The sequence below is a fragment of the Genypterus blacodes genome, unplaced genomic scaffold (genome assembly GCF_046128005.1).
Source record: "Genypterus blacodes isolate CSIRO-AG114 ecotype Tasmania unplaced genomic scaffold, CSIRO-AGI_Gbla_v1 ptg000109l_1, whole genome shotgun sequence".
Classification (NCBI taxonomy): Eukaryota; Metazoa; Chordata; class Actinopteri; order Ophidiiformes; family Ophidiidae; genus Genypterus; species Genypterus blacodes.
In genome coordinates this window covers 518,247-545,593 of record NW_027466913.1, presented here as the reverse complement: position 1 = coordinate 545,593, position 27,347 = coordinate 518,247, and the positions used below count along the sequence as shown (strand labels likewise).

At 47.2% G+C, this 27,347-nt stretch overlaps 3 protein-coding genes across 3 annotated transcripts in view; all 3 read left to right on the top strand.

Moving 5' to 3' along the window:
• LOC143009003 (alcohol dehydrogenase 1-like) overlaps window positions 1-21,685 on the top strand; it is a 37,098-nt gene extending 15,413 nt beyond the window's left edge. The window contains exons 2-10 of the mRNA XM_076160991.1: window positions 18,430-18,497; window positions 19,268-19,369; window positions 19,540-19,681; window positions 20,023-20,110; window positions 20,208-20,427; window positions 20,588-20,848; window positions 20,971-21,103; window positions 21,318-21,456; window positions 21,556-21,685. Of these exons, the coding sequence (XP_076017106.1) occupies window positions 18,480-18,497; window positions 19,268-19,369; window positions 19,540-19,681; window positions 20,023-20,110; window positions 20,208-20,427; window positions 20,588-20,848; window positions 20,971-21,103; window positions 21,318-21,456; window positions 21,556-21,589 (1,137 nt within the window). The 5' untranslated portion in view covers window positions 18,430-18,479 and the 3' untranslated portion in view covers window positions 21,590-21,685. The remainder of the gene's footprint in view (window positions 1-18,429; window positions 18,498-19,267; window positions 19,370-19,539; window positions 19,682-20,022; window positions 20,111-20,207; window positions 20,428-20,587; window positions 20,849-20,970; window positions 21,104-21,317; window positions 21,457-21,555) is intronic.
• Window positions 141-17,002, top strand: LOC143009000 (serine palmitoyltransferase 2-like). The gene is given in 13 exon segments (XM_076160988.1): window positions 141-450; window positions 3,958-4,155; window positions 5,440-5,539; window positions 5,542-5,593; window positions 5,703-5,851; window positions 6,304-6,428; window positions 7,328-7,421; window positions 7,540-7,645; window positions 8,511-8,730; window positions 9,167-9,293; window positions 11,881-12,016; window positions 12,427-12,556; window positions 15,277-17,002. Coding segments are annotated over 13 exon segments (1,725 nt in total). The 5' UTR covers window positions 141-282; the 3' UTR covers window positions 15,397-17,002.
• A 1,925-nt stretch (window positions 21,686-23,610) lies between the features above and the next one.
• Window positions 23,611-26,982, top strand: LOC143009001 (alcohol dehydrogenase 1-like). Its single transcript, XM_076160989.1, has 9 exons — window positions 23,611-23,740; window positions 24,644-24,745; window positions 24,866-25,007; window positions 25,148-25,235; window positions 25,371-25,590; window positions 25,850-26,110; window positions 26,316-26,448; window positions 26,613-26,751; window positions 26,852-26,982. The coding sequence occupies exons 1-9, from the start codon at window positions 23,723-23,725 to the stop codon at window positions 26,883-26,885; spliced, it is 1,137 nt and encodes a 378-aa protein (XP_076017104.1). The 5' UTR covers window positions 23,611-23,722; the 3' UTR covers window positions 26,886-26,982.
• Window positions 26,983-27,347: the final 365 nt, after the last annotated feature.

Sequence of the window (27,347 nt, the reverse complement as noted above, 5' to 3'; positions counted from 1 at the left end):
ATAAACAGGTCTCGGCGAGCAGGCCACGCCCTCTACACATGTGAAGCTGTAGCCACGCCTCCTCCTGCGGGCTCTAATGGGACTTAATGGGCGTTGATTTCCGGTATCGGAGTGTGTGGATTTTCAGGTTCTTCTGTGTGCGTGCGTGTCGCATGTGTGCGTGACAGAGTTTGTGTTGCTGCGGCGTTGAGGCGCTCTCGGCTCGGACACTGTCACCGCTCTGTACCGCGGGGAGGCTCCGCGTCCCTACATGCTCTGCATCGACCGGCCGCGGCTGCAGCGATGATCGAGAGCCCGGCGAGCAAGCCAGCGAACGGGGCGGCGTGTCGGCGTGCGAAGAACGGACTGAAGCAGGAACGTAACGGCTGGGTGAAGAGCCTCGACCGGGAGCCGCCGAAGCACCGCTGCCGCCCCGAGGAGGAGGATGAGGAGGAGGCGGAGGGGGAGGAGGTGAGGCCCCGGGATGGGACGGGGAGGAGAGATGGTGAAGCCGGGGTCGTTGCTGTCATTGCGGTCATGCAGACTCACTATCGAGGGTCCGGAGAACATCTGGAAGGCTTGTTGTCATGTCACTTTGCTGATGTCACCGCTCACTCTTATGTCATCGGAATTGAGAAACACATTAAATTTAAGGTGGATTTGCAAAAATAAAGTGATTTAAGGTGCGAGAGTAAAGTTTAACCTCAACCGTGATGAAACGCTGCTTCATCAAAAAGCTTCATGCGATAAGAATCAAACTTATATTGGAGGGAGAAACTTTAAATAGTTTCATATTTATTATTCACTGCTTAATTCATAATATACAGATGTGTGAAAGGAAACCCCACAATTGGAAGTTAGTGTTGTTACAATGTAGTAAAGTGCTGCAGATGGAATGTCATTCTTCTATTCTATCTACTTCCTCATTTTGGTGTCATTTAGTGTTGTCATGGTGATGCGGTGGTGGACAACACAGGACATCTTGGTCCAAAGTCTCAGATCTGGTAACAGTCATCGTGATTTACACGCTTTTCATACTTATCAAGCGGTTCATTGAGCCTTCATGTCCACGAGATCATCAGAGGATTAAAGGTGATCACACTTGTATTGATCTGCAGTGACCCTGACATCATTACGCTCCCACAGCATTACAGACTACATAACAGGCCGGCACACACATGTCAGAGTCTAGAGGGACTTTACCTTTTAATTTGTCCCCATCTGTTAATGGACTCTACATGGATTTGTAGCTTTAGTCTTGGTTGAAGTGCTAACAAACTGAAAACAACACATATTCTCTATTCCTCTCAAAGCCTTTGTTTTTGTCAGAGTTTACCGAGTGTGACTGTGTGTGTGTGTGTGTTAGTTAGAATCTGATCAGGTGGCTGTGGGGACATGAATACACACTCATACACTCATACACACTCATACACACTCATATACGCCGTCAGGAGAGCAGCCAACATCTGCCTCTCTCCGCAGGGCTGTGCAGGCTGCTTCCCACCAGTTGATGCTTTGTTTACCTTACTGGGAGTAATGTACACAGCGTTGCCATTAGCGACAGAACAGCGCACTTCTATTGTATTTGTTTGAGTACAGGTTGAGTCCACTTTCAATAGTTGGGGCATGACCAAAACAAACATCAAACACTGGACAGACACATGTCAGTTATTCATACACACTAATGTACTTCTTACTGCCTGTGTTGTACTTTCCTCACAGACATACTAATGTTTGGAAATATGACACTTTCACTCAAAGTGGGTCATTTCCTTCCTAGCTGTTGTTGAATAAATGTTGGTGTGTGTTGGTTTGACGGCCTGGAGCTGTAGGCTGGAGCGAGTGAAGCGCTACACCTGCTCCCTTAAAGCAAAACAGCTTTTCCAGAGAGGCTAATGAAATTTCCACCCTGGGGTCCAGCCTCTGTAGCTTTAATGCTCCCACTGGATACACAACAAAAGCAATTAGACCCACTAATATGTTACAGTACAAACATATTTCCCATTTTATTCCTTTTTTGTTAATGTAAGTCTGAAAGTATTGGCATTAAGTTGATAAGATTGTATTGAGAGACATAGAAATGCATATTCAAAGCATTTTTCTTGCAGAAATCAGAGGAGCGATGTAGGGCTGATGGATTCTGTTCAGCAGAAGTTGACAGTGTTTCTTTGTAACTGTGCTGATAGACTGAGGGGCCGAGCGTCCGGTGACTGACTCTCCTCAGCTGATTTACAGTTCATGCAGATGTCAGCGTCGCAGCCCTCTAAGGTATTTGAGACAGAAGCATGACGAGTCACATGTGGTCCCTAATAGCCACCAGCACTCAGGCCCAATGTGGGAACGCCCCTGTGTGGTGTGAGTTCCTCCCGCTGCCCCCGGCTCTCGCAGGCGCACAGAGAGGAGATGGGAACCTGTGTTTGCTTGTTTCCCTGTAGAGCAAACGGAGCCACTTAAAACCAGAAGGTGCTGTAGATGCAAAGTGATGTCATGCAGATGCACAGCAGGCCCGTCCCTGATTTGGCAGGCAAATCTTCCTCCTCTGCTCTTTGTCTCACTTTCTCTTTGTCTGTTTTTGTCACTTTATTGTCGGTTTGGAGCTGCGACACATCGGAACACTCTGGAGATTTTTATCTTCATTCGCGTCTTTCAAAGTCACCTGAGTGACCCATACCTCAGCCAACTCCAACAAAAGCTTTATTGTTTTCAGAGGGACAAAAGCAGAGGCAGGCACAGGCACAGGCGGTCTGTAATGTCTCAGATCTGAACCTTCTTACATTCAGATGTTATGGATCTGTGCTGGGATGTATTGAAAGGTCAGAATTGATTCTTGACAGGCTACACAAGATAACACAACACCCATAACGTTCTTAATATGACAAACTAATGGCACTTTAGTTTGATATGGGATGTCTCTGCTGAATCAAACAACTCTCACGACCTGATGTGTTCATGTCACAACAGATCAGTCTGCTAATTCTTCACTTGGATTATTATGAGAGTTTGATCTTAGGTCAACAAGGCTGAGGAGTTTGCACAGATCCTGCAGCTGCCCAGACTGAATACCTCACAGCCTCCCAGCCGCCCAGCTTGACTTACGGCAGGTCCACTCTGTGCCAGTAAGGGCCAGGGTGGAATGTGGTGTTTTGATCTTGATCCAGACCTCCAGCTCAGGATCAACTCTTTGAGCCTGGGGACCCCGGGAAAGGACATTCCACCAACAAAGATTATGTACATGGGGTTGAAGTAACCCCAGATAAGTGGCCCTCAAAGATCTGCTGCTTATGTTCAAGACTTAGTGATACATTATGGTTGAGTATTTTACAATCCTTCATTTGCTTCTGAATTTCAGCACCCAGCATACCGTGCAGCATCTGAAGACCACAAGCTTAGATGGTTCCTTCAGGGTTTCTTCAGAGTTCCTTCAGGGTTTGTGGCTCTCCAACATAATACCAACATTGTCTCTCACCCTGCACAGATACGTTTTCAGACCAGTATCACTTTAAGACTGGCATGCTGTTGTAGTAGAGGGCGAGAGAGAGGGGGAGCGACAGGGGGAGGAGAGAGAGAGAGAGAGAGAGAGAGAGAGAGAGAGAGAGAGAGAGAGAGAGAGAGAGAGAGAGAGAGAGAGAGAGAGAGAGAGAGAAGAGAGAGAGAGAGAGAGAGAGAGAGAGAGAGAGAGAGAAGAGAGAGAGAGAGAGAGAGAGAGAGAGAGAGAGAGAGAGAGAGAGAGAATGGCCCTCACAGCCTCCTGAGGGTTTCCTGGGGACAATGTGAAAGAATCTTGACTGACAATAGACGATTCTTCTCTGCAGTGACAGTGGCCATAGGTGGCTCTGGGTCATGGCGGCTCACTCACAGATGCTTCGCTGGTTTGTTGCGAGTCAGGAGAGCAGAACCTACAGAGGAAGTGTGTAAAAGTTGATAATCGTATCTGATCGTCCACACGGGAGCGTAACAGTAACGTTTCCTCTTTTCCAGGTGCGCTCAGAGCGGCGTCATGGCAACAGCCTGTACAGCTGTCCCTTTGACGAGTCCTTCGAGGAGACGCCCATGCTGGTGGCCGTGCTCACCTACATGGGCTACGGCATCCTCACCATCTTCGGCTACCTGCGCGACTTCATGCGCCAGTGGAACATCGAGCGGTGCCACATCGCCCGGGAGAGGGAGGAGCAAAAGGTGAGAGGGGGCGTCGGCCTGTGTGGAGTTTCGGTCTCAGATCCACAGCCTGTGTTCCGCACGACTTCAGACATGGGATCAGACACGTTGCCAGGTGCCTCAGGATGATCTGGAGTCTCTGTTTGGTGACTTGTTGGTTTGACAGCAGAAAGGCTCAAAGCGGTTTTGGAGGAAACCTGTTGGTGAGGGTGTGGAGCCTCCCAGGGGAGCAACCACGAACCCAAGGGTGGAGCCAGGAACTTATTAAGATGATCTGGGTTCTCCAGTGGGAGACCGGGCCTTTTCTCTATATTTATGTACATTCCTGCAAAAGCAACACACTCACACACATTTAATCTATTATGGACCATCATCCATTATAATAAAGTATCAGTTTAGACCATCCCCTTACACACACAGGTGGTGGAGAAGGCTCACATGAACTCTAATCTAAAACCTTTGGGTGACTTTATACAACAACAACAACACAAACAGAGCATTCTCATCCTTTATAGCAGGTGTGTTATTTAGTATCGTGCAGGTATAATACTAAAGTGTGTGTACAGCAGGACACCTGTTTCATTAACTTGAACCTGAGGTGACTCACGCTGCCTCATATCTTCATAGACACACCTGCTTAATTAACAAAGGTGTGTGTGAAGCCCTGAGAGGCAGCAGCTCCTGATCAAACACGCCTGATGCAGAGGATCACATGTGGGCCCGGGTGGAACACAGGCAGGGCTGTGAGATGGAGGATCAGGAGAGCGTCAGGAAGCGTGTGTGTGTGTCCTGTAGTGTTTCCGTGTGTGTGTTGTGTCATCACAATCACCTCGACTGCTGTAGTTTTCCTTCAGATTTGGTGTTCCCGGTTGAACAGGCTCAGCTCTGAGGCTTTGACCTGCAGGGGCTGTTTGTTGTTTTTAAAAAGTTGTGTAACGTCTGATAACGAAGTCCATTGTTTGGGGAAGATTTGGTTCTCGTTGCAGTGGAGGAAGTTGGTGGGAAAGACACGGGGAAGTCCTTCAATCATTCCCAGCATTTCACAGCCGTGTTTCCTCCTTTAACACTTTATTATCTCAGTTAAAGGAAACACAAATGAGCTGAGTCATGTGTGTGATTCCAACAAAGCCTTCCAAAAATCTGAATAACACTCATTTGTTTGACGTTGTTACACTAATAACACAAACAATACGACAAGACGTCTCATTGGTTTCTGACATTCCTCCATGTCCTCTCACCTCCAGCTCTCTGACCTGCACCTCTCTCTCTATTCTCTCTCTCTCTCTCTCTCTCTCTGTCTTCTAGGACTTTGTGCCGCTCTACCAGGACTTTGAGAACTTCTACACCAGGAACCTCTACATGCGGATCAGGGACAACTGGAACCGGCCCATCTGCAGCGTCCCCGGGCCAGGATGGACCTGCAGGAGCGGACCTCCCCCGACTACAACTGGACGTTTGAGTGAGACGAACACCTTCATGTTTACATGCGATCAAGATGTTTTCCTGCCTGATTGTCGTACCAATCCCTCTGCTCTCTCCTCCCCTCCCCTCCCCTCCCTCTCTCTCAGGCACACGGGTCGAGTGGTGAAGGACGTGATGAACCTGGGCTCCTATAATTACCTGGGCTTCGCCGAGAACACCGGCCCGTGTGCCGACTGTGCAGCAGAGGTCACCGCCAAGTACGGGGTCGGAGTGGGGAGCACCAGGCAGGAGATGGGTGAGAACACACACACCTTCACACACACCATAACACACACACCGTCACACCCACACACACACCATCACACAGATACACCGTCACACCGATACCATCACACACACACCATCACACAGATACCTGCTGCTCGTCAGTTTAGTTTAAAGTCCGGGTAAAGTCATCAGTCAAACCGAAGTATGAACTCTGTGGGGGCGGAAAACAAAACCTGCCTGTGGAATTGAGGAAACGTTTGGTGTTTACAGACGGGCTGAGGAGCAGCAGGGACACGATAATGATCAAAGAAGTAGAAAGAGTGAAAGATTGAACTGGGGATTAAAATACAGAAACATAAACTAAAACATTTTCAATAACAAGCTGTGATGATCTCTAGAGACACTTAGCATCTCCCTGATCTGTGAGAAGGACCGCATTGCATTCTGGGTGCTAAGTGGTGACCTGCGTTTGTCCCTCAGGTAACCTGGAGCGACACGAGGAGCTGGAGAAGCGCGTGGCTCAGTTCCTGGGCGTGGAGTCGGCCATGGCCTTCGGGATGGGGTTCGCCACCAACTCCATGAACATCCCGGCTCTGGCTGGAAAAGTACGACCTCCCCCCCCCCGTCTGTTATCTACTGCGGTTTCCTTCCACTTCCTGTTTGTCTCCTGTTGAACTCCACTTCACACACACACACACACGCACCCTCTCTCTCTTTCGCTCGTGTGTAAATCCGTGTGCAGTTGAAGCTTCTTTTGTTTGAACAAGTTAATCTAACAAAAACATTCCACCGCTCATCACTGCCTACACACACACACACACACACACACACACACACACACACACACACACACACACACACACACACACACACACACAGAGGCAGGCAGTGGGTCCTCAGCTGTCAGTGTGAGGATGAGGCGCTCTGATGTGCCCTGGCAGGTAGATAATTTACCACACAGCCTCTCGAAATCTGAGACTCCAGCTTTAAATTCTTTGACACGATTGATGGATATTCGCAGTTAAAAGGTTCTCACAGTTCACACACACACACACACACACACACACACACACATACGCACAACAAACATCTGTTGACTTGTATTAAGTGCAGGAAGTCAGTGTTGTGATGTTTGAACTTGTTGTGTTGCCAGAAATGAATCTCACCAAGTGAAATTCACACTGGGGAGACAAAAATATATGTGTGTAGCAAATTTACACAACGACTGAGATCTGTGTTACCGTTGGCGACCCCTGTGATGTGTGGGCGGGAAGTTCTCTCTCTCTCTCTCTTAAAGATAATAGTAACATTTTATCTCAGCGTATCTGAGCTTAGTTTACTTTCTCTGAGCTGATTGTGTGTGTGTGTGTGTGTGTGTGTGTGTGTGTGTGTGTGTGTGTGTGTGTGTGTGTGTGTGTGTGTGTGTGTGTGTGTGTGTGTGTGTGTGTGTGTGTGTGTGTGTGTGTGTGTGTGTGTGTGTGTGTGTGTGTGTGTGTGTGTGCAGGGCTGTCTGATCCTGAGCGACGAGCTCAACCACGCCTCTCTGGTCCTGGGAGCCCGGCTCTCCGGCTCCACCGTCAGAGTCTTCAAACACAACAGTGAGTGTGTGTCCCCGTGTCTCTCCTGTCTCCTACCTCCTTCTGTCCACCCAGAGACACACTTAGAGGTGTGTTTGTGTGTGTGGTTCTGAGCTGTGTGTTGTCGTGTCCCTGTCAGACATGCAGAGCCTGGAGAAGCTGCTGAGGGAAGCCATCGTGCACGGGCAGCCCAGGACTCACCGGCCCTGGAGGAAGATCCTCATCGTGGTCGAGGGCATTTACAGGTAACTAAGCTGCTGTCACAGGGCGGGGGTTGCTGTGGTAACGCTGGGTGGGAGAGGATCAGATCAGAACGACTCTTGCAACACTTAGTTAACCAAAGAAGCAGGGCCGGCCCGGCTCTGACCTGCCGGCCGCTCCCCTCCTCCTCCTCCTCCTCCTCTGCTGGTTTCAACACTTTTCTCAGTCTGTAATTACACAAGTGGTTGCTTTCATCACATCTGGTGCAGCTGTAAACGTTCTGACACCAACAAGCTGTGTTCACGTTAACATCTCACTCATTTCATTTGCTTATTTATTGAACCTGTCGTGCCTCATGCGGCTTGAAGCTGCTGGCACCGCGTGGTTCAGCTCATTCCCTGCTTTAGAGGCCCTGAGTGCTTAGGAGCTGCATTCAGTTTGAGTCAGGCAATAAACTGAAAATGTCTTTTACACCATAATGCAATTTCTGTTATTATTAAGCCTGTATTGTTTATAATCAATCAGTCAATCAAACACACAGCACAGCGCTTTCTCACACATAAAAGCAGCTCTGATAGAACCCTGTTGGTTTCCTCCGTTCATTGTCTTACTCGTACTTTGCTGTAATTGCAGTACAGACAGATAATTAGTTCTTAGTTCTTTTAGCTGCTTTGGCGTTTCCTGTCACAGTGTTTCTTTATTTTAAATCCTAAAAATTGCGACATAAAGCTGTGAAACTCAAACTAATTAAGAGTCGGGCTCCAGCAGTGAAGACACAGAGTGGAGATGAAGAGCTCGGGGGGATGAGAGCTCACACCAGGGTCCCCACACCCGCCCGCTCTTCATCAGCGCTGTGTCATTTCCTTGTGAAGCACTTTCCATCTCTCCGCCTGTCTTTCCTCTCTGCAGCATGGAGGGCAGCATCGTGCGGCTGCCAGAGGTCATCGCCCTGAAGAAGCGATACCGCGCCTACCTGTACCTGGACGAGGCTCACAGCATTGGCGCGCTGGGCTCCAGGGGCAGAGGCGTGGTGGATCACTTCGGCCTGGACCCCTGTGACGTGGACGTCCTGATGGGCACCTTCACCAAGAGCTTTGGAGCTGCGGGGGGATACATCGCAGGCAAGAAGGTGAGGAGGCGTTCATGAGCAGGCAGAGGATTAAGGAAGGATGGCAGAGACTTCACAGGCATGCCTTTAAAACTCTCATCTTACAGCGTAATGAGGATGTAACCAAATATGAGGAGTGGAGGCCCTGACACGTAGATCTGCACCGTCACAGTGGTCCTGTTCCTCCACATGCCTGACGTGACGGTGCAGACATGGAGACGGCCTCAGTGTCAGAAACCTTCATATTAAAACCTGGAAACCAGTTTGTGTCTGCAGTGAACGGAAACAGCTGCAGTCTAAACACAGTTGGCTCTTTAAAATGCATAGAAACTAGATTGTGGTAGACTCATTCATTACATCAGTGCTGTTATATGTCCTGTGTGTGTGTGTGTGTGTGTGTGTGTGTGTGTGTGTGTGTGTGTGTGTGTGTGTGTGTGTGTGTGTGTGTCGGGTCCAGGAGCTCATCGAGTACCTGCGAGCACATTCCCACAGTGCGGTCTACGCCACATCCATGTCTCCTCCTGTGGTGGAGCAAATCATCACTTCTATGAAGTGCATTATGGGAGAGGACGGCACGACCATCGGTACGTCTCCACTTCAGCCACGGTCCAGATGTAGTATGAATACAAATGCTATATCAAGCAAATTTCAAAGGGAGAATGTCAAGATTAGCACATGTAAAAGGGAGAGTTTACATTCTTATCATGAAGGTCTAAATGTGTCTTTAGGCTTCAGGCTGTAACAGCAGGATAGGATGCACTTTAAATGAATACAAACATAGATCACCATAAAGGAGAGTGTAATCTGTGTACTTGTACAAATGCTAATGTGTCGTTTGTGCAGGACGCTGCTTTGCTTCTGTTTTGCATGGATAAGACTCAGTCAGAGCCGCTTTGGTGGTCATTCCCACTAGCTGCCACAGGGGGGCAGTGCAAACTGGTGAAACTCATCAGTGAGGCTCAGCGTTGTTGTTGTCTCTGTGTTTACAGTGTTTCTGCTTCCCTCAGCTTCACACACTCACTCTGAGTTCATCTGTTTTATTTGATATACTTTATTGATCCCGTGAGGTTATTGTCTCTAATTTGAATGGATCCATGTGATTGGTGGAGCTTGTTTCAGGCAGTCACACTCTCAGAGCTCCCATATTACCTCTCAGCGCTCTGACAGCAGGTTGTTGTTTTAGTTGGTAGTTACCGGCTGATTGTCCCCTGCTCTGCCAGGTGACGATCACCAACAACAAGCAGCCAAGTTTATTTATTTGTGTACTCAGTGTATTAAATCAAAGAGTCATTTGCCAGCAGCAGCAGCAGTCGGACGGTAAAATGCAGCGCAGGCTTTATGGGAACACATTTGTGAGGCAGATGTGCAAAATGAAAATGAATCAGGCTTTAAGTCCCGCAGAGTTTGCCAGGGCTCATCTCTAACGGATCCTCGTGTAATAAGAGGACGTTTGCGATGTTCTGCTAGTTGAGCCTTATGAATAAACTAATTTCAGTGTCTAAACTAATCTTCCCCATGTTTGATCAGTGTGGATGTTCTGACCGTGTTACCGGTTGGGTTCAGACTCGTCCCAGTGACGCCTCAGATCCGGTCTGACTGGTCGGTCGGCTTCACCGTCTGAGCTGGAAAACGTCATTCTGCTGATTTAACTTTATAACCAGAGAAAGATTCAGTTTGCTGCCAATTACTCTAAATATTCTGCTCCCCTGCTGGATTCAGCTTATTATCCCTCAGTTTAATGTATTTGGACAACATGGTTGGTTGAAACAGAGTAGATTTAATGTAGTGTCTCAGTGTAGAAACGGATAAATATCTGAGCTTAAACTACTGAGGAGGTTCACACCCACCCACACACACACACACACACACAAACACACACACACACACACACACACACACACACACACACACACACAAACACACGTGGCTTCACTCTCAACTCCACTCCACTGATTCGCTTATTTAATCTAACATTTATCATCGGACCGCTCAGGGAAACACACTGTACCTTGGCATGTTCATACACACAGCTGAGTGTAATAAAAGAAGCTTTAGAGCAGGTGTGTGTGTGTGTGTGTGTGCATGTGTGCCTCCGCTTCCAGGCAGATTGTAGCTTTGTGCGTTTGCTGCACAGAACATCACTATTCTAAGAACCCCGGGGAAAGATTCCTGCAGGAGAGGAAAGAAAAAACAAACTGAGTTCACTCCGACTGGACTCTTCTTCTCTGCACGGCGGTGCTGTTGCCCGGTGCGCGTTTCCTCCCGCTCGCCGCATGAATCTTGCAGTTATCAGATGCTGCCTCAGCCCTTTTCTCTCTCTCTCTCTCTCTCTCTCTCTCTGCTCTCTCTCTCTCTCTCTCTCTCTCTCTCTCTCTCTCTCTCTCTCTGTCTTTGTTTTAACGCAGAATAAAGCAGCTCCAGCCTTCTTTACCTGAATGAGAATCAGAGGTGATAAAGAAAGGAAAGTGTTGGAAAAGGAGAATAGATTCTGACCCGGACACACATTGGACACATGCGTGATGCTATAAACAAGACGTGACGTGATGCATTCGTGTACTGCTCTGAACTTTCCACAGTGAATGTACACATCAGAGACACACCGCACATCGAGTCCAGCTCTATAAATACACACACACACACACACACACACACACACACACACACACACACACACACACACACACACACACACACACACACACAGCAACTGTTATGCCATTCATCATCATCATCACCATGGAGCTCTTTTGGTTTCATCCACATGTGTGTGTTAGCCCGGTGACGCACTGAGAGAAGAACCTAATAAAGTTCTTTTTCAGGGGAAAGTCCAGGAAATTCTTTGCACTAATTGGTTAATTTGGTGAGAAAGAGTGTTTTAAAGTACTAGTTTCTCCTAAAGCAGGGCGCTGAAGATAATGAACGAATAAGGAAACTGGAAATGTAAAGTAACAACAACAAGCAATAAACTTTGACACCTAATGGCATTATAGCTTTAAGTAACTAAATAGAATCTGATCGTCTTTCTGTTTGGCTGCTTCTCTGCGTCACAGTGGGAAGAGCTCACATCTCCACCAATCAGTCTGATCGGAACCAAACAGATCAATCACAGCTGTCATGTTGCGTATCTGACTGCATATTAAATCTATATCCTGTCTGATTTGCGGTGTTCAGGTTGTGAGCGCGTGCGGCAGCTGGCGGAGAACACAGTCTACTTCCGCAAGAGACTTCGAGAATTGGGCTTCATCATCTACGGCAACAACGACTCGCCCGTCATCCCCATGATGCTCTACATGCCCGCCAAAATCGGGTCAGCCTGCACTTTTAAGATGTTTGAGCAAAATGTCAATTATTCATCCTTTCAGACTTTTTAGTAAAACACTCATGTATATTTATGAAGAGTCTGCCAGAGAGAGTTAGAATCAAGTGGGGTCGGGTTGTTCCTGCAGACAGTGACTTTATTATTGATCAGTGTATTACACATCAGCCGCCGTCAAAGCGTAGTCACAGTGGATTCATATCAGAGGTGCTGACCCTGAACGCAGCACGTGTCGTTGTTACAGGCAGCATTGACCTCATTGTGTGTGTGTGTGTGTGTGTGTGTGTGTGTGTGTGTGTGTGTGTGTGTGTGTGTGTGTGTGTGTGTGTGTGTGTGTGTGTGTGTGTGTGTGTGTGTGTGTGTGTGTGTGTGTGTGTGTGTGTGTGTGTGTCCCTCTCCAGAGCATTTGGCAGAGAGATGCTGAAGAGGAACATCGGCGTGGTCGTGGTCGGTTTCCCGGCGACGCCCATCATCGAGTCCCGAGCGCGGTTCTGCATCTCGGCGGCGCACACCAAGGACATGCTGGACAGGGTAACCACTTCCTCTCACTCAATCAATCAAGGGTTTCAATCAAGATGTGAAGCCATTTCATCAGAATAATGTTAAAGCTTGTCAAACGGAAAGAGACGACGCTACCTAAAATAGTCTGTTTTCACCCAGTGTGCACCTGTAGCAAGAAAGAGTAAACAACAATAACATGGAGACGACTTTGGCCACATTATTGCTTCTGCTTTGATAAGATAAATGTATATTAAGTCACCGTTACATCACATCCACCTTGTAAATGTTTGTGTTGTGGCAGTGAGAGCTTTTCTATTGATATTGTCCCTGAAATATACAGAATAATGAGCGCTGGTCTGTTGTTCCCTCTGTCAGCTCTATCTGCCAGCTCTATCTGTGGCTCTTTATTAGTCTAAAAACAGCTCTGGGCCTGAGTTCTGACCCGATGAAGGTCAGGCTATGGAAATCTCCCTCATTAAGCTTTTTTTCTGTGTTTTTGTTGACCTGAGCTCTCCTCTCACACTCACCAGCTCCTGCCCAGGTTTGCTAAAGCTGAAATCATATCTTTGTTTAATCCCTCTTCGTCTGCTGCTAAATATATCGCCTCGCTGTAGCTAATTACTCCCCGTCTGCACAGATCAGTGTTTTAGTCTGAGTTTGGCGGCGTGTGCCTTGTTATCCGGCCCGCCTGCGCGTTGTTGGTTCTCATTAGAAGAGACGAGGCGGCTCGGGGAGGAGAGCGAGGTGGAGGAGAGCGAGGGGGAGGAGAGCGGGGGGGAGGAGAGCGGGGGGCGAGCACAGTCCACATCCATTAGGACAGAGTGGACACACAGACCAAACCCCACGCCTACACACTCTCTTCTTCTCCTGCTGGTGGCCGCTCTAGTTAACATGCTTTACTACTCTCTCCTCTTCCCAAGCAGAGCTGTTGACCCTAAAGTTATTTCAAAATAAAACAAGACATTTTGGTTGTAATGGGTGTGAGAGCTGTGGTGTTTGGTGACCCTGCTGACCTCACATCTCTGCTGCTGCTGCTCCTGGATTCTGAGACACTTCAGGTGCTGAAACTCCTCCAGCTGTCTCTCTCTCCGACCGCCGACAGAGGAGACTGCTAAAGAGCGACCCAGCTCCCACTGTGGGACAAATAGAGCATCATGAAAGGGAAAGTTCAATTGATCGGAGGCCATGAACGCCACGGTGAAGTGTCAGCCGGCGCCCTGTGCAGGTTAATGTGCAGCGTCCCGCCGTAGCCTCCGCTCACTGTTACTCATTATAGTGGTTTATGTAAAAGGGGCCCGCGGTGCTTTGATCGCCCCTGGCAACGCATCAAATAGTCAGCCTGTAAGCTTCTGCTCCATCCTCCTCCTCCACCTCCTCCTCTTCCTCCTCCAGTATCTGTCTCAAACAAAGCCTGTGTGCAGCTCTGGTCTCAGTATAAATAGAGATGATTCTGCTCATGTAGAAGAGTAAACACGAGGTCGTAACGCTGCAAAGGTCGCATCACAAGTCGCCACTCGTAAACTCCAGCTCAGCCTCCAGATGAGCCAGTTTACAGCTTGTAAACACGCACGCCGGCTGCTCTACAGCTATTTCAATGTTGTAAAATGTCTTATTTCCCAACGCCATGCGAATGCAACGTGAACAATCTTCAACTTTACTCCAGTATTGTTATGAAGATGAGTAAATGGATGACAAACAAGGGCTCTGACCGGATATCGCGCCTTCTTGCTCCTTTAAGGAGACGGGCGGATGAGTTGATGTGCTTTTATCTGTCACCATGTTAAAGCCTCTCTGTTCTGTTCTTCCTCTCTCTCTCTCTCTCTGATGTGTCATGTTGATTTGTCTGCCGCTTTTATCCAAACGGCAGCTTCAAGCCTCTGCAGTTTTGTCTTCTTACACACACGCACGCACACACGCACGCACACACAGACAGTATATCTTCGTATCCTTGCATGTCTCTCCTTAGAGGACCTCTCATTAATTTGGGACACAGTTTTGTGCTTTACTGTGCAATCCTTACTGTGCACCACTTCCTGAAGCTGAAATGTTGAAATGTTGAATCGCAGAAGAGGGAATCTCATTCAGCAAAATCTCATTAAAGCCGTAAACATGCATCAATGTCGGTGCATCAAACGTGCAGTGTGAGTGAAAACAGACTGTTTTAAGTACGTTGTCTTTATGTCCCTGTTTGTGTCGACACAAACGTATAGAAGTAAAGGACCAATCAGAAAGGAGGTCGGGTGAGGCGAGGACGTTTGTCAACTTTTGTGACTTTCGCGTTCAAAACACATTCCTTTCTAAATGACATGATGAACTACTAACCACACACACACACACACACACACACACACACACACACACACACACACACACACACACACACACACACACACACCTAGCGATGTTGCATAGCCCCCACACCCAGTTTCAGTGTTGTGTGGTCCTCAGGCTGAAGGCTCTGATTGCTCACAGCGGTTTAGAACATTTTGTGCTTGATTCCTAAACTTCCTGTGTCCCGAAAAGACCTCCAGCAGGGAGTCCAACTCACACACACTCGCATACACACACACACACTCGTTTGTGCACAGCAGAAGCAGTAAGTCAAAGCTCATCTGCTGCGTTTCAGCCGGTGACCTTTTCCTCAGCGTTTGTAATGGCAGACAACAGGCCTGTTTCTTCATAAACACGCCGGCTGGGTTTGTGCTCCAGTCCCTCATGTTGACAGCTGTGTGTGGTAAATGTCTCCGCAGGCTCTGAGTGCCATCAGCGAGGTAGGAGACCTCCTCCAGCTCAAGTACTCCCGACGCAGAAGACAGCCCCCCCCGCCCCGACCCTCTGACAGCAACCTGTTTGAAGACATTGACGACTGATGAACTGCTGAGGCGGCGTGTGGATCAGGCCCCCCCCCCTCCCCACCCCACCCCTCCTGGAGAACCACACGGATGGAGACGCACCACCAGTCTTCCTCCCTAAACAGGAAGCAGGACGCTCACAGGTGCCCCCCCATGTCACAAGCTCGCCATGATGTCGCCCCCCCCACCCCCAAAAGACACAAATATCAGCTAATTCTACTTTGCCTTACTTAAGCCTGCAAAACCTTTGGTGACCACGGAAAAAAACAAACAGCACTTCCTGTTTCCCCTGTTTATGTTTTTACTTTCCTTTTTTTATCAGGTTTCCATTGTTTTTAGTGTGTGTGTGTGTGTGTGTGTGTGTGTGTGTGTGTGTGTGTGTGTGTGTGTGTGTGTGTGTGTGTGTCACCGCCCCACCTGTCAGAATTAAGAACACAACGTTTTTATCTCACTGTGCGGTGAAGTGGGATAAGTAGCGTGTTGGAATGTGGCGTGCACGTCCTTTGGCAAACAGCGGCGTGCAGTAAATTGCCAACACACAGAAAAACACCCAGCAGCTCTGGCATGTTGGCACTTTTCCAAATGTGAGGACAGCGGGTCAGGAGGAAACTGATATCAGCAGCACAAGAATTCCCTGGCAGCTCCCATCTGGAGTGGGTTTGTGGGATGTGGTGAACATTTTCCCACCGACTGCGTTGTGTTTAACTGAAATCCCTCACTCGCCAAGCAGAAAGAGATTTGACTTCTTTTGTTTACTAATTTGATGACCCCGCCCCCTCAAACAAACACCCAGGTCACCCTCGCTGCCGTCGTCCTCCGGCGTGATGGCGGTTCATAGCTCATGACTGACAGGTCCTTACGAGTCGAGTTGGACCATCTGACGTCCCTGCTGACGCCTTTCTGTCCAGTGACCTACTTGATCTTCTTTTATGTTGATGATAAAGCGTTGTCCTCGGCTCAAAGTGTAACCTGATGCGCCCTTATTGTTTCATGTTGCTTAGTTTTATGTCCTAACAAACAGAATGCTGGCTCTGTTTCACTTCAAATGGATCATGAATTATCTCCTGTGTGTGTGTGTGTGTGTGTGTGCGTGTGTGTGTGAGGGGGGGGGGGAGTGTATCTTCTTGCATGATTGTGGGTGTTTCTGCATTTTGGGTCTTCTTCTCCTCGCGTCCTCCTCATTTCTCTGTGGGCTTATCTTCTCATTTTGCTACTGAGCTTTGGGGCAGCGACCCCTTAATGAAGGCAGCTGTAATAAGAGAAAGGCCAAACACACGCTTACATTCACACGTGCACGTACGCGCACGGACACACTAACGCATGCGTGTGAGGCGGCGGTGCTCGGCGACGCACACACACACACACCGCTCTGCTTTATGTGACTTTCCAGACGACTCCTTGGGTTCTGGTGTTTGTCTGCTACAGAGAGCTTTTGTTCATTTCCTTGATATTACTGTGATTTGTTTGTCGGTGTGGATTCTCTCGCAGACGGCATAAAAACAATATGGAATGTTTTTCTCTTCGGAAAATGATTTTAATATGACTCCAGTAGATGCAGAATGACTTTGTGTGCCGCGATCGCACATAAAAAAAAAAAACATTTCCACTTTGCTTTCCATCAAAATCTAATTACGTCGAACCCAAAACCTTCTGGTCCAACGTCTTAACGACTAAGCCATTCGACTTGCCATTCACGAACGCCTCCTCTTCCTACACAGTTCTCTATAAGAGGAGTCAAACCACGAGGCTCTCTAATGTGTTCATAAGATATTTATTCATAAATGGATTCACTCTTCTCCTGTAATGACTCTTCATCAGTCTCACCCATTAAATTCCCTTCAGCCTCCGAGGGAAATAATCCAAACCTTTTAAAGGATTAAAGAGCGTTTGTGATTGTTGTTAATGGATTTGGAGACGACGAAAAAATGTCTTTTGTTGGTGGTCCCAAGGTTTTATTGAGACTGTGTAGTTTCCTTTGGGGTCACATGGGGGAAGCTTGTTGTCTTTTAGTGACAGCTTTGGTTGAAAGTGCTTGTAAGCTAAAGATAAAGACAGGAAGTCATCACACGTCAGAAATGCTGATTTTCTGATCCAGTGCCTTGGAAGCAAAGGATTTTCTAAATATTCTGACCATAATAACTCAGATTATTCACCTTTTCCAGTTTTGTTTTTGAATAGTTTTACTACTTTAACTGCACTGGCTTTCTTCTCTTCTTCTTCTTCTTCTGTGGTATCTCATTGAAATGCATTTGATCATAGAAAATGCAATGTTGGCCACATATCAGCAAATCAATAATATGTAAGGTTTCACTGGTGTTAATAATATCAGCACATTAAAACAATGAAAGAAATGCAGCTTTGAGTCGTTTCTGAAGGCGGATCATTAACCTGGAAGCCCTTGACCCTTTTGACTTTTCCTCCGATTCTCCTCCTCTTCTCATTTCCTCTCTGTCACGGCGACGTCGCGCCCTGTCGCTCGCCGGCTCGCTCATGCGTGCAGGATACAGACGGATGTACACAAATACAGGCAGGCAGCGAAGGAGAGAGAGGAGCGATGTGGGTATGGAGGAAGAGGAGGGCGACAGGGTAGTTTGGGTCACTTTGGGAAGCAGACGGCTTGCATGAGTTTCAGGGAGAGATGGAGGAAGCGGTGTGACCACAAGAGGAAGAAGGAACGGAGGAGGAGGTGAAGACAAATGGTCAAATCTCTGCTTTGAGTGTAGATAACAAGTGATGAGTAGTAAACAAACCCAGTGTTCTTCAACCTCTCAGTCTCTGCCCTGAACTTTTGAGCAAACCAACTAAAATCAATTATTGAATGTGCGGGTGCTGCCTGAGTGTTTAATGGCATGGACTCTTATCTGCACAGATGTTCTACTAAAGAAAACAGTGTGGTAATGATTACAACAACTGGTCTGGGCGTGAACTCAGCTGAAGGTTTAAAGCCACAGGCCCTGCCTAGACTCCACTGGATCCTTATTTAGGCTGCGTGGTGGAGCGACTCAGGATTCTCTCCTCCGTCCTGGCAGGTTCAGTGTTCTGCACAGATCTGTTCTGCAGCTCGTTCCTCAGCAGCTCTTCATCTTCATCTTTGCAGCAGCATGGCCACGGCGGGAAAAGTAAGAAAGAGAAACTTATCTTAATGCGTTATTTAGGATTATTATTGTACAGGAAGAAGAGGGAATACTGAAGTGTTTACTTATTATTTCCATCATACAAGCACAAAACATTACGTTAACTTTGTTGAATTTTGTCAAGACGTTTGCATCGGTGTGTCTGACTGGTTGACCAGCTCCTTTTTGGTGCTCTGGTTTGGTTAAGATATTTAACCAAACTAAATCCTAAATATTATTATTTAGGATTTAGGTTAGTTAGGATTAATGTTTGTGTGTGAGATGAATCAGGCGCTGGAATGAAAGTTCACAGAGTAGTTTCACAGCATTCATGTATACAAATTAGACTGATAACATATTTCTGACATCATTAGATCTGATCGCAGAAAGCTTCTCTCTCCGTGTTCGCTGAAACTCATTTCATGTTTCAGATTCATCTTTCCTCTCAGGCTTTGGCTTACAGTTTGAAACTATGCAGGCTGTTTGACAAGATCTTGATATTTGAGAACGTTAAGTACGAAACAAGCCAAACATGTATTAACAATGCCATGAGATTATGAATCAACCTCACAGCAGAATGAGAACACAGAAGGTTTGGAAGCACAAATGTTGAATTTGCCAGCTGATTTGAAATGTCACTGATATTGTGGGAATTTAAACTGTGTGTTCTCTTGATGCTGTTTCTGTGTTCTAACTTCAGCCCTGAACCCTGAACATGGGTACTCTGGGTCTTTTGTCCACATTTGGATTTTCATACTGGTCTGATTCCCCTCCAGGTCATCAAGTGCAGGGCAGCAGTGGCCTGGGAGCCCAACAAGCCTTTGGTGATGGAGGAGGTTGAAGTCGCTCCTCCCCAGGCCAACGAAGTCCGCATGAAGGTGAGAGACGCTCGCTACTAAGACATACATGTACTCAACACGCACAACGTCTACCTATGTTGAACGCACTTATTGGAAGTCGCTTTGGATAAAAGCGTCTGCTAAATGATCGTAATGTAATGTAATGTAATGTAATGTAACATGGTTGTTGTTGTTGTCTCGGGATGCAGATCGTCTCCACGGCGGTGTGCCACAGTGACCTGTTCTTCCTTTTTGAGGGAATGCCTGAAGGTGGTTTTCCATCGATTCTGGGTCATGAGGCAGCTGGCATTGTGGAGAGCGTGGGACCAGGAGTGACCGAGTTCCAGCCAGGTCAGAATCACACCAGCCGCCACGGAACAAGAGAGACGGGAGTGTTTGTGCTTAATGATCATAACATCACCTGGATGTTTGCTATGCCCGCTTCCTTGTTTCTGTAAAAACAAATGCTGCAGATCTTCTGACCTCCTGATAGAAAAGTTGCAAAAAAATGAAAAAGTCATAATAATCAATATTTTGTAGAGTAAACTCGGGTTTCTTTCAGTTTTTAACACAAAAAGTTCTGTTGTAGTTGTAGTCAGATTTTGTGTGTAAATCAGGTCTTTCCTCATAAAGTTAGGTAGTCACACCGTCACAGTTTTGGTTTCAGTGTTTGAATCTGTTGGTTTTCTCAGGAGACAAAGTGATTCCTTTGTTCCTGTCCCAGTGTGGGGAGTGTCGCTACTGCAAGAATCCTCAAGGAAACCACTGTGAGCAGACGGGGTGAGGTTCCTTACTCGTCCATATCGCTGTGCATGTGTGAGTGAAAATTGGCTATACGCCCATTTTATTTGACTGATTACATTCTTTTCCTATCTAGGCTCGCGATAGATTTGAACCTGATGTGCGGAGTGGAATCCAGGATTTCCTGTAAGGGTCAGAGGATACTGCAGTTTGCAGGAACCAGTACCTTCTCCGAGTACACTGTGGTCCACCAAACAGCCGTGGCTAAGATCGACCCCGCCGCCCCTCTGGAGAAGGTCTGTCTCCTCAGCTGTGGAGTCTGCACAGGATATGGAGCAGCTGTCAATGTTGCTCAGGTACGTGAGGAAGTGTGAGTGAGTGTCCAACCTGAGGACCAACTTTCATTCTGTCCCAAAGTGTTTGAGATAGCGAGGTATAGTTACAGACAAACAGCAGCAGAACTGTGACCTCCTTGGCCAGTAGAGTGAAGTAGGTCAAAGGTCTTCTTCATTTCAGGTGCAGCCAGGTTCCACTTGTGCTGTGTTTGGTTTGGGAGCTGTGGGTTTGGCTGCTGTCATGGGCTGCAAGGCCGCAGGAGCCAAGAGGATCATTGCTGTGGACACCAACCCGGACAAGTCTGAGAAGGCCAAAGTGTTGGGAGCCACTGACTTTGTGAACCCCAAAGATCACAGCAAACCTGTCAGTCAAGTGCTGCATGAGATGACCAACGGAGGAGTGGACTTCTCCCTGGAATGTGTCGGGAATGTGGCAGTCATGGTGAGAGAAGTGGAGAATGATGTCATTTTGTTCCAACGCTGAACTGAGAACAACTCATTCAGTGACACTGCACACATATTAACCCTTCATCTTCTGACCCTGTGCTGTTGGTCCTGGTCTAGCGGAGTGCTCTGGAGAGCTGTGTGAGAGGCTGGGGGGTCAGCGTGGTGGTGGGTTGGAACAACATGCATGATGTTTCTACTCAACCCCTTCAACTTATGGCTGGACGCACATGGAAGGGCTGCCTGTTTGGAGGTCAGTCTGAGGGCAGGGCTTGCTTCCCTGTAGCCTCGACACTAGAGGGCATTGATGCAGTTATCACTATCAACTCTCTGTCTCTCTCTCTCTCTCGGTGTGTTTGTCTGTCTGTCTGTCTGTCTGTCTGTCTGTCTGTCTGTCTGTCTGTCTGTCTGTCTGTCTGTCTCTCTCTCTCTCTCTCTCTCTCTCTCTCTCTCTCTCTCTCTTTCAGGTTTTAAGGGTAAGCATGCTATACCTGGCATGGTGAACGCATACATGTCTAAGAAGCTGCAGCTGGATGAGTTCATCACTCACAACCTGCCCCTGGATCAGGTCAATGATGCCATTGAGATGATGAAGCACGGCCGGTGGTAACTTTACGCTCACATGGTCTCCAACACTCACAGCTGACGGCACAGAAACAGAATCAGTTCTACTCTTATGTTCCTGTTTCTGTCTTTGCTCCACAGCATCCGGACGGTCCTTCACACTTCTCCACAATAAGCTGACACAGCGAAATCCTGCTGTCTCCAGAAAATGTTAAACTTTACACACTGAACCATGGAAACTCTCTCACTCATTAAATCTCCTCACAGTCTGTAGGCGTCTCCGTGTTTATTTGCTTTAAAGAGAATACGTGTTGTAAATAAACACTCTGACCATTAAACAGGTCTCATGTGGGACTCGACCCCAGAGCAGACGGCTGATAGAGGAGGCAGAGTTGATAAAGTCAATCAAACTCCTCTCCTGTAACAGAGTCCAAACACTCTGATTATCAACAAAACCATGATCCTATCTCATCTGTTTCTGTCCACCAGGGATGTGACCACACAGCCAAATGCTTCACTAAATGTCTCCCACTGGACTTAAAGAGGAACAGATGCATGCAGAATGTCCAGTTTGGAGGTTCAGAGGTTTAACTGAGGAGTTTTTCTTGAACAATTCCAGACACAACACTGGATATCTTCACTGTGTGTGCTGTTTGACACATACTTGATCATAGACAAAGCACTGTTGGCAACAATTGTAATCAATCAATCAACAATCAGTTACTCATTTATGTATACAGCAATGTTTCACTCACGGTTAAGATGCCAGCAGAGCTTTCAAACAATCAAAACACAGCTATTCTGGATTGTTTTTTAATTCTGCCGACCGTTTTGTTACATTGAAAAGAGCCCAGTAACTTCATTTCCTCCCTCCCTACTCAGCATTCCTCCTCCTCCTCCTCCTCCTCCGTTACTTCTCTCTGTCACGATTACATCTCAGCCTGTCGCCTGTTTGCTTGGTAACGTGTGCAGAATGAGAGTGAGCTGGGACAGATGCAGGGCAGAGGTGAGGGAGGGAGGGAGAGAGAGAGGGGAACTTTATCATGATGGAGGAGTGGAGTCACAGGGGACGGAGCTCTTATGAGAGACCAGAACAATGAGCCAGTCACTTACTTTATCCTTCATCCATCAAACCTTCACATCTTAGGCTGCATTTGTGTTTTTCATGGCACAACTAAAACTATAAACACCATCATCAGGAATGCCAGTCTTTAGTAACAAACCTACAGATGATATGATCCCAAAATGATCTAGTGAACCATTGTAGTGTTTATGTCTTATGATACATTTTTGCCTTAACTATTGTAAATCTGAGTTTGGTGTGTGTGTGTGTGTGTGTGTGTGTGTGTGTGTGTGTGTGTGTGTGTGTGTGTGGCTGAGGTCCTGTACATGACACATATGCAGTCCTTCAGCATGGCTGCCAGAGGGTGTGTGTGGAGGGAGAAACAGCTGATTGCACTGTATCTAACCGATTGTCTCTGCTGCTAATCTTTGTTGTAAGCTTGAGTTTTATCTACAAAGTTACTATGATGACTGATAGATCCTGCCACTAAACAGCCATAAATTCTTTCCCAATACCTCCACAAAGTCGATGAATATTTTGTCTCAACAGGCATTTGCACTTCTAATGTGTTTCTATGTTGATTTTGAGAGTTGGAGGGATACGAGGGGTTCCTCCTCTGGCCCCGTGTCTCCAAATCAAATCTATTCCTGTGTGATGTGAACGGGTCTCTAATGACTAAATGCTCCCTCACACTGATATGTTGTTATACTGAAGACAGGCTGGTGAAGTTCAAGTTCAGTATCCTCTCCAGACCCAGGTATTGTTCTCAGGAGGCGTTAGAGACCAAAGAAGAGGGAAACAATTTGGCCATAACTTTAAAAAGAGATGATATGTCAGGAAGGAGTGTTAGGCTTTTTGCTTTGTGCAGCTTTACTGCAGGGACGAAGGAATGAAATGGAAGAAAAAAGGAAAACAATGAAGGAAACAGTCGTACAGTGGCAGTGATCCAATAACTGATACTTTCTACCTGTGATCTGCAATCAGTGATACAGCTGTTTGTGTTAAAAGTGCACTCTCTTTCTTGTATTGTTGTTGCTGGCGCTGGCGCACTAAGAGGCTGGTGAGGCCCCACCCCTTTGATTGTTTGCACACGTTCTCTGTATCACTTTAGTATTTAAACCTCGCGTCCAGCAGCTGTCGTCCTCTCCTACCCTCGGCTCTGATCTGACCTGATCTGACCTGATCTGCAGCTCCTTCCTCACAGACTCCCTCCTCTCTCCTTTCTCTCAATCTCTGCAACCAAACATGGCCACAGCTGGAAAGGTGAGTTTATGTTTATGATCTAGTACTCGGTTTGGACCCATAATGTTAAAGATTGATACTAGCTTGACCTTAAAGTGCCTCTGTGGCCTCTCTGAGCCTCAGTGCAGTGAGTTATAACATTATCTCTCTTGGCCCGGCTCACAGATTTTGAAACTCTCCAGGCTGTTTGCTTGTCTGTTGATTCTGGCAGCTGTTGAATACTACAAAGCCAAAATTGGGATTGTGGTAGAAAGAGAAGAGTGCGTTCTAAAGCTACAGTGTATAAAAGCAAAAACCACATTCATGCTGAAGAAATCCGGCCCGAATACAACTGGGTTCAATGCTGGATTTGGATTTAGTATTTGGATCCAGAACATCTGATGTTCTGGCTGGCTGGCTTTTGTCCAGGTGCAAAGGTGATCAGAAACACTAAAACCATACTGTTGATCTGCTTCTACATGTAATGGAATAACTTTGCCCTGCTGTGCGTGCAGGGCCCCGAGCTGGAAGCAGCCCCAGTGCAAGGGCATCTGATTACATGGCTGATTATAGATCTCAAGAGGGTTCCATTAATCTGTAATGTGGAGTAGATGGCTTGTCCAACCCCCCAGTTTAGTTATCTTATCGTGTTCCCCCCCCCCCCCGCCCCCACGCCCCACCCCACCACCACCTACCGATGTTTGATTTAGTCAATTTATAACATGTTTGTATTTTCACCAAGAGGTCCTCCAGGGTCCCGAGTATCTCCTGTTGTACTGCATGAGGCACCTTTATGTGTGCAAGGGTCATTGTTGCATAGCAGTATAGCATTTTGCAGTAAAGTATCTTATCAGTTGGAAATCCCTTTACCTGTTCCATGATGATATGAAAGATATGAGATGATTATGGTGCTGTGATATAAGATCTGGTCTGATTCCCCTCCAGGTCATCAAGTGCAGGGCAGCGGTGGCCTGGGAGCCCAACAAGCCTGTGGTGATGGAGGAGATTGAAGTCGCTCCTCCCCAGGCCAACGAGGTCCGCATCAAGGTGAGGCAGAGTCGCTCCTCTGACGTTCAGGTGTAAGGTGAGCAGCTTTCCCTCCTGACACCAGAGGTTTCAGTACAGTTTGTCACATTGTGTGGTTGTGGTTCATTGTGTCTGATGCAGATCGTGGCCTCAGGGGTCTGCCACACTGACCTGTACCACCTTTTCGAGGGAAAGCACAAGGACGGCTTCCCGACAGTCCTGGGTCACGAGGGCGGCGGCATCGTGGAGAGCGTTGGGCCTGGGGTCACTGAATTTCAGCCAGGTCAGAATCCTCAATCTTACTTATAAACCAATGAATTTGCCGCTGTATATCTGCATGTAAACGATAACCCTGTTCATGTACAGATTTCAGTCACCCTACTCTGTGGTCACAAGGTAAAGCTACTCTGATCTGTGTTTCAGGAGACAAGGTGATTCCTCTGTTCATCTCTCAGTGTAGGGAGTGTCGCTTCTGCAAGCACCCAAAGAGCAACCACTGTGAGCAAGGATGGTGAGAAGATTACAAAATCCAAACTCATCCTTTACTTTGGTTGATCTCACTGTGGCTGGTTTGTTTCATGAACACATATTTTGGTACAACACAGACATCTAAAGAAGCATCCACGTCTTGTGTGTTGTTGTGCAGGGCCAGTACGAGTCCTGATGTGATGTCCGAAATGGACACCAGGTTCACTTGTAAGGGTCAGAAGATTCTGCAGTTTATGGGAACCAGTACTTTCTCTGAGTACACTGTGATCAACCAAATGGCCGTGGCTAAGATCGACCCTGCCGCCCCTCTGGAGAAGGTCTGTCTCCTCGGTTGTGGAGTCTGCACAGGATATGGAGCAGCTGTCAACACTGCTCAGGTACTTGAGGAAGTGTGAGTGTGATAATGAACCCAAACACAAACCTCCTCTGTATGCTGGAAGCTTCTAAAGGCAGAATGAGCCTGGTTGCACTGCAGATTTACAACATGTTGCATAAAACACAATTACTGTGGTAAGACATCTGAAATAAAACATTAACCCCTTGTGTCCAAAGAGGTTTGAATGCTGTTAGTCATGTTCCAGTAAAGTCCAGAATGAGGACGTTCAACCCTATAGACTGAAGTCTCTTCTTTTTTAGGTGGAACCAGGTTCTACGTGTGCTGTGTTTGGTTTGGGAGCTGTGGGTCTGGCTGCTGTCATGGGCTGCAAGGCCGCAGGAGCCAAGAGGATCATTGCTGTGGACATCAACCCAGACAAGTTTGAGAAGGGCAAAGTGTTTGGAGCCACCGACTTTGTGAACCCCAAAGATCACAGCAAACCTGTCAGTGAGGTGCTGCATGAGATGACCAACGGAGGAGTGGACTTCTCCCTGGAATGTGTCGGGAATGTGGCAGTCATGGTGAGAGAAGTGGGGAAGTTTGATGTAATTTTGTTCAAGGATTCCTTCCATTATGATAATTGGCTTCTGACAATGAAAGCAGTGACAGATATCAATCTAAAGCTCACCTCCCTTGCTTTGTCCAGCAGTAGTACGACTCATTCAGTGACCCTGCACACATCTTAACCCTTCATCTTCTGACCCTGTGCTGTTTGTCCTGGTCTAGCGGAGTGCTCTGGAGAGTTGTGTGAAAGGCTGGGGGGTCAGCGTGCTGGTTGGCTGGACAGACATGGCTGACTTCAGTGCCCGACCCATTCAGCTCATCGCTGGACGCACATGGAAGGGCTCCCTGTTTGGAGGTGAGATACCTGTTAGCAAAACATGAAACCAGCGAGCGAGCGAGTCTGCCTGACAGTCCAGCTCCAAACTTGATCTTAGGGTAAATGTCAAAACCAACGTGCTCCTCAGACCATGTCAAAGTCCTTTGAGCTCCTCTGAATATGTTGTGCACTTTGTGCCACAGGCTTTAAGAGTAAGGACGGTGTACCTGAGATGGTCAAAGCCTACTTAGCCAAGAAGGTGAAGCTGGACGAGTTCATCACTCACAACATGACCCTGGATCAGGTCAATGATGCCATTGAACTGATGAAGCACGGCCAATGGTAACTTTACTCTCATATCATATCAACCATTCACAGCTGATTGCACAGAAACAGAATCAGTTCTACTCTTATGATTCCTGTTTGTTTTTTTGCTCCACAGCATCCGGACCATCCTGAGCATTTCTCCACAATAAACTGACAGAGACATCCTGCTGTCTCCAGAAGATGTTGAAATTTTACACATTGAACCATGAAAACTCTCTCACTCATTAAATCTCCTTACAGAAGGTCTGTGAGCTTTTGTCTGTTTATTTCTGTCTAAGACGATGTGTTGTGCAAATCAGCTCAATGAAGGCGATCCCAGTTTGCTGCACAAAGATTTATAAAATACTAATATGATTAACGCAAATAGAACTTAAAATACAAATGCAAATGAAACTAGAAATGCATTTCCTCTAGACAATCCACTGTGATTGCAAACATTGCAAATTTTGTACCAAAAGCCAGAGGGCCTGAAAAGTTCTTGAATGGTTTCTGTACCTGAAAGAATGAAGAAGTTACAAGCAGTTTGAGTGACAGCTAAAGTTCAAATCCTTTGAAGCCCCTGAATGAAGGAGAACCAGTGAGTTGAAGAAGACCAAAATGAATTTCCCCCG